This window comes from Macaca thibetana, chromosome 2 (genome assembly GCF_024542745.1).
Source record: "Macaca thibetana thibetana isolate TM-01 chromosome 2, ASM2454274v1, whole genome shotgun sequence".
Taxonomy (NCBI): Eukaryota; Metazoa; Chordata; class Mammalia; order Primates; family Cercopithecidae; genus Macaca; species Macaca thibetana.
Genome location: NC_065579.1, coordinates 153,623,947 through 153,630,833, shown reverse-complemented (window position 1 = coordinate 153,630,833; position 6,887 = coordinate 153,623,947). Strand labels below are relative to the sequence as shown.

Below are 6,887 nucleotides of genomic sequence, written 5' to 3'. Positions count from 1 at the left end.
TTCACACTTGCGTCCTTCAACAGGTAGCGCCAATTACATCCCCCAGAGCACGACCCCCAGCATACTGGCCAATACCGCTGTCAATCAAATACCTCACCTACTTCTGTAAATTCTCCCCTCCCGCTGTCATTGGCTTTACCTTCGGCCTATCCACAGTTATCTTCCGCCCTGGAGACCGCGGAACTTACCCTATCGAATCTAGGATTGGCGCCGAAGCTACTCCCGCCCTTCGACGTACCGGGCACTCCGCCCCCTTCACCGCCCAGCTTTGCCAGGGAAGAAGCAGGGCGGGGCGAGCTAGAGGCCGGCCCGGGGGCGGGGTCTGCCTCCCACGGCGGGAGGGCGGAGCCTGCGCTGGAGCCTGACTGCTCGGTTAGGACCTCGGAGAGCGCCAGGCGCCGCGACCACAGGGACCAGAGAAGCGGCTGGAGCCGGGCCGGACCCACGCCTTCGAGCCCTCCTCCCTCGGCCCCCTCAGCTTCCCGGGCTGGCAGGCGGCGAGTGGCGTCTGAGGAAGGTGCCTAAGTCCTGGGTCAGATAGTCATCCCTCTGGGACGCCGCCGCCGCTGCCGCCGTCCAGCCGTGGCTCCCTTGCACCTGTGTGTGTCTGTGAGTGTGTGTGTATGTGTGTGTTTGAGAGAGAGAGAGAGAGACAGAGAGACACCGAGCGCACCAGCGCGCGAATGCCCGTGTTGAGGGTGTTTGTGTGTGTTCTGGCTGGGCGCGCGAATGCCTTGGTGTGAGGTGTTTGTGTGTTCGCGCGCCCGCGGGCGAGAGCCCCGCGCCTCAGCGCTTGGCCTGAGGGAGGGACAGCGGGAGCGGCGGCTCTGCGCGCCCAGAAGACTGACGCGGGACTCGGGCCGCAGCCGTCGCCGCCACCGCTTCACGTCCCCCGAGGGCGGCCGCCGCGCAGCGGAGAGAGCGGACGGCGGGAGGGCGAACAGGCGCGAGAGCGCGGCGGCGGCGGCGGCTGCGGGCTGAGGTGGAGGGAGGGGAGCAGGAGATGGGGAGAGGGTGGAAAGAGGACGCGGGGAGGGAGATGATGGGGAGGTGAGGGGGAGGCGGAGGGAGAAGTGGAAGCAGACGGTGTCGCCGTTCTCCCCTCCCCCCCGGCAGCTGTTGCTGTGGGTCACTCGCAGATGTTTTGGGGTCCGGGCTGCTAGGGGATGGGGACTAGAAAAAGTATCCCTCCCCCCCGCTGCCTTTCATAGTGACAAAAAAGGAAGCGTTGAAGCTGATGGGGGAAGAGCCCGGAAGGTGGTGGCAGAGTAAATACCGGCTCCCCCAACATCGTTTTTCTGAAAATAAAATATTGAGCTGAACGTTTCGAAGAAGGAAAGCCCGCCCTTAAGAGAGAGACGGAGTCTTGTTCTGTTGAACTCTGGTTTGATTGTATAATAATGATGATATAATGCTAATGACGATGATGACACTGCCTTTTATTTTTACCCCAGTGCTGATAAAGCGTAGTTACAGCTGGGGATACAGTCCTTGAATATCTGATGTATGAGGAAGGAATACTGTTGCTTTTGGAGTTGTGTTATATTTATCTTTTTTTTTTTTTTTAAAGGATATGCTTTTTGGAATTAAAATTTGGCAAACGAAGCCTGACTCTTTTCCAGTCGGTTATAACCAATGCTCGTAAAATGGGAACTGACTTGACTAGTGAAAAGAGAAAGGTCTTGACTAGTGGAAAAACCAAGGTCTAATTGCATGTGTTAAGTCACCCCTTTCCCTTTTTTTCTTTGAATTTCTCAACAGTGTTTAAAATGAAGAAGTTTAATTTCCGAAAAGTTTTGGATGGCTTAACTGCCTCCTCCCCTGGCAGTGGTAGCAGCAGTGGCAGTAACAGTGGTGGTGGGGCTGGAAGTGGTTCCGTACCTCCCGCGGGGACTGCAGGGGTTCTCAGAGAGGAAATTCAGGAAACCTTGACTTCAGAGTATTTCCAGATTTGCAAGGTAAGCTTTGAATTGGCTTAAAGCCTATTATTTCTTTATTATACTGTTGTGAGGAAACGAGGGAAAAACACACCAGGAACAGGAAACTGTTGAGATGTCAGCATCAGAGTCTGCTGCAGAAAGCTCTGTGGGTAAATCAGTTTGGCTGAATAGATATTTTAGGCGTCAACTTAAAAAGCGATGATAGTTTAAGGGGGAAATGAGCACACACAAAAAGTAGAATTTGTGATAATGTTAAGATCCAATAGTGGACGGAATTTTTAATATTTTTGTATTATATTAACTGAAGAAACAAATAGTCATTTTTTTGTGTGTTGTCAGAGAAAATAATTGTTATTTCACTGTTCAGTATGAAATGAATAAAGCTACTAGCATGTTGCTAGGATTAAATAGATAATAGAAAAATATGTCCATTTTAAAGGGGCCAGTGACTTTGCTTTAAAATTCTGAATAAAATCACCTCCACATTCTTAAACTCTTCATAAATACACAAACGGACAAATGCACAGGCTTATAAGAACTTGTTATAGTTGTAAGAACTCAAAAATAGCCAGTGTTCTAGTTTAGTGAAAAAACATTTTATGTAATTATACTTCAATATTGAACTTCTAGTGAATATGCAAAAGAAAGAGTTTCTGATAGGTAGAGAAGATGAGAATTTATAAAACAAGCATTAGGTTAATGCATAGAGATATCGTTATCGCTATATTTGTTATATTTTATGATATAAAGTGATTTATAATTTTATTGCCACTTTTTGAGTTGTCTTGGAATGTGCCTATTATATGCAACAAAAGCTACTAAGTTATTTATGTCATATAAATGAATATAATTTTGTAAATGTGTTTGGCTACATAAGAAGAAATAGAAAACTTGCAAAATCACAGAAATTAACAACTTTTAAAATACTGTCACAAAAGAAAAGTTTTTTGAAATTATTAAAATTATTTTTGTGGTAAACAAGTGATACATGTATAATGAGATATATTTCAATCACCGCCTCAGCCTATATTCCTGACAGGGTCATTATGAAAACATTAAATAGTTTTAGTATTTAATAATAAACTAATTAATAAACTAATAACTATAGTTATTAGTTTACATAAAAGCAAGTTTATTTAGAGTTAAGTTAGATAGACAGATTTAATTCTAAGCTACTTTGTGAAATTTGTGAACAGTAATGATTTTTTTCCTCAATAGGAAATAACAGATATTCTGTTAGATGAAGGAAGGTCTTAATAGTGGTTATGAGACAAATGTAAAAGAGTCCTGGAGTTCAAATTTGAACTGTTAGGCAGGGGAATTATGCCCTGATTCTTTAATCTTCGAAGTGTTTGCAATTTTCACGATCAGATTCTGAAAATACTTTCCAAATTCTCTCAATTCATGTATATGACAGTGATACAGGAGAATTTTACCAGAGGTAAAATTGGTATAGGAAAGATAGACTTCTGAAACAGAATGGCATTGGGCTGTTGAGGTCATAAAGCTTGTAGAGAAGGTTTTAAATAAAAAACTTAAGGAAAATGGGTGAATGCAAGAGAGAATGGAATACATAGTTATCTTTCCATTTATTCAGGTAATAGATAGTCATAGGAAGTGGCAGAAGTTAAAAACATATGGCATAATAGGAAGAGCATTGGCCTAGGAATCAGAAAATTTGTGTTTTATTTAAAGTTCCGCTAGTTGATAGCCATATAATCTTGGGTAAGCCATTTATCTCCCTTGAACCTTCGTTTCTGCATCTGTAGTATGGGAATAAGTATATCTGCTCTCCTTAACTAACAGAGGGTGATTGGGAGGATCAGACAGAACAAGGTGAAGGTAATGCATAAATGGAAAGGATGATAAAATATATATTAATATTATTGTTAAAGTTTCTAAAATCTCGTGTTCATAGTAGAATGAATATAACTAGTGGGTTACAATAATATGAGCTTATGATTTTCAAATAAATTGTAAGGTAGATAGCTATATAAGTTGTCCACTAACAGTATTGAAGTCTTATTAAATGTGTAAAATACTGTGGCATCTTTAGATAGGAATATAGTTATTTATTTATTTATTTGTTTTGAGGCAGAGTCTTGCTCTGTTGCCCAGGCTGGAGTACAGTGGCGCAATCTTGGCTCACTGCAAGCTCCGCCTCCCAGGTTCACACCATTCTTCTGCTTCAGCCTCCCGAGTAGCTGGGACTGCAGGCGCCCGCCACCACCCCCAGCTAATTTTTTGTATCTTTAGTAGAGACGGGGTTTCACCATGTTAGCCAGGATGGTCTCGATCTCCTGACCTCGTGATCCGCCTGCCTCGGCCTCCCAAAGTGCTGGGATTACAGGCGTGAGCCACCACGCCGGGCAGGAATATAGTTAATTTTAAAAAGTGGTTATATGGATGTATTATAGTTACCTGGTCTATAACAAAATATATAAAAATGGACTAAGGAAATCCCAAAATTAGAACCGCTACTGAAATGGGGACTTTATTTAGATTCATAGACTCACTGATTAAATGTGCAAAAAACATTCTCTTCTGAGTTCTAAGGAGTTGTCATTCTGGGTGCTTCTACCTTTTCAACATGGGCAAAACTGAAGTATAAATCTAGACTTGGCTGTTTGAAAGCCTCCTCTCTACTATATCTGATTAGTCATCACATCCCATCTATTCTATTTCCTTAGTGTTTCTGAAATTTATGATCTTTTCTACATCCCCAGTACTTGTTTATTCCATCATATTTTCTTGCTTGGTCTTCTGAAATCACTTTTTAACTGATCTCTTTACTTCTAGTTTTACCTTATACTTCATTTTGTTACAATAACGGCTATTTCTGAAATGCAATGTTAATTAGGTAATTTCCTTGCTAAAAATTCTATATTGGTTTCCCTACAGCAATGATGCTCTTAAAATGAAAGTCTTATTTGAAACCACAGGAAATAACATCTATTCAAACAAATAAATGTGGCACCTTATGGGCACACATCTGTTTTAGAAATTATAAGAATAAATTATACAGCCAATTGAAAAAAATTGTTTTTTATATTTGCTTTTTGTTGTGTAATATCACCCATAGGAAGTTAGTAGGATGTTCGCTAGCCTTAAAAAAGTGAAAGTATAAAGCTGTACCCTTCATAATAAACAAAATATCTATAAGAAGTTCACAGCCATAGAAATGGCAGAAGAAACTTTGGTTCAAGGTCAGCTAAAAAAAAAAAAAAAGTTAATGCATTGGGTTACTGCAATCTAAGTTCAGAATGTGTATGCATTTGAATGCTTGCATTGTCCAGGTATTTGTGAAATATATGAACTGCCTTTCCTGAACTTGAATTCTGTGAAATACAATTTGAAACTATTGCTCTATAAAATAAATTTCAAATTGCTTACCTTGATGGGTATAGAGTTTCCTTCAGAAGGGATTCCTGTTTACCTTTCCATTTTCATTTGCTTGATTCCCAAAGTGTACTGCATTCCCTAAAAAAACACCATATTTTCTCATATCTCAGTGCCTTCTCTCATTCTTTCATTTCTGACTAGAGTAACTTTTCTACATTCATATGACTGGATAATTCCCAGCCATCTTTTACCTCATAATTCAAACATCACCTCTATGAGACTAGCTCTGACCACTGCCACCTCAACTACCCACCAGGGTTCTCTTTTTTCTTTTTAAAAACCTCTTCTATGTTTTTTCTGTAGCATCTGGCATATACCTATAGTGTGAATTTAGCATCTTCTTGTGATTAAAAAAGTTTCTTAAAAATCTGTCACTGCCCTTATACTATGAACTCTTTGAGAAGCAAATAAGTGTTTTTTTTTCTTGTTTCCTTCTTATTGCTAGGGTATACACTATCTAGCTGGCCAGTAATTCTCAACTCTGGTGTCTAAAATAGAGATTTCCAGCACCTCCCTATTCCTAGAGAATCAAACTCTCTAGGAGTGAGTCCTAGGCACTTGCATTTTTTTTGAATGGCCCCACAGGAGATTTCTATGCACAGCCGTTAGTGAGAACCATTATAGTGCACACTTGATACACTTTTTAAATGAGTAAAGATGCATATACATGATTGGTCGATTAATTGAAAAAGATATTAAAGCAGAGAGCAATTACTACTTATATATGCCTTAAACATTTTATTTTAATTGAAAACATCTAAATATACAATTTACAAATCATTTGATAAATGACTAAGTTTTTCTGTTGAATATTGATTCTGTGTGAACTTCTCTTCCATAAACCTTTCCAAATTCATATCTACAACTTTCAGTTTTGCTTTATTTAATGCAGAGTAAGAACTTACATGCTTTTGAAGCAAACCAAGTGTCAAGTCCTTCTAGATTATATATACAGTGATACGTATAAAGTAAGGCTTTATTTTGTTCACATCTGTATCATCTATGTATAGAATGGTGCCTGGCCCATTGAAGGCAGTCAAATATTTGTTGAGCAAATAAATGAGTAAATTAAAGGAAGGAAGCGATATAGAGTGGTGTGTTAAAAGAAAACTAGATATTATTTTGAACAGCTTCTTGGAGTTGCTTTTATGAAATAACTTTTATATAAAGAGGTAGAGAGCATCTAGTGAAAGAGTTAATACCACTTTAGGAACATGGTATATGCTTTTCAAAGAGATGTAGAAAAGAAGATTGTAGGAGGATTCAATTAAATTTATTTCAGATTTTATTGAAGAAGATATTAGGAACATTCTTATTTCCAAATGATCTCTTTGGGGGAACAGCTCAGAAGTTTTAGATTGACAGTGACAAATGCACGGGGTGTTCTAGACCTAATTAACAAAAGATAAAAATAAGTATATTACCAAAAAAATAAGAGTAAAATAAATATATTACCGGAACCAGATAACATAATCCCTAAATTTCTGAATAAACTCTTAAATTAGCCAACTCACTATTTATAATCATTCATAAACTATTTTTATA

General features: G+C 39.6%; 1 protein-coding gene across 2 annotated transcripts in view; it reads left to right on the top strand.

The window, feature by feature from the left end:
- The first annotated feature begins 237 nt into the window (after positions 1–237).
- STXBP5L (syntaxin binding protein 5L) overlaps positions 238–6,887 on the top strand; it is a 512,379-nt gene continuing 505,729 nt past the window's right edge. For both annotated transcript variants that reach the window (XM_050781882.1, XM_050781881.1), the window contains exons 1-2: positions 238–517; positions 1,762–1,958. In XM_050781882.1, the coding sequence (XP_050637839.1) occupies positions 1,770–1,958 (189 nt within the window). In that variant the 5' untranslated portion in view covers positions 238–517; positions 1,762–1,769. The remainder of the gene's footprint in view (positions 518–1,761; positions 1,959–6,887) is intronic.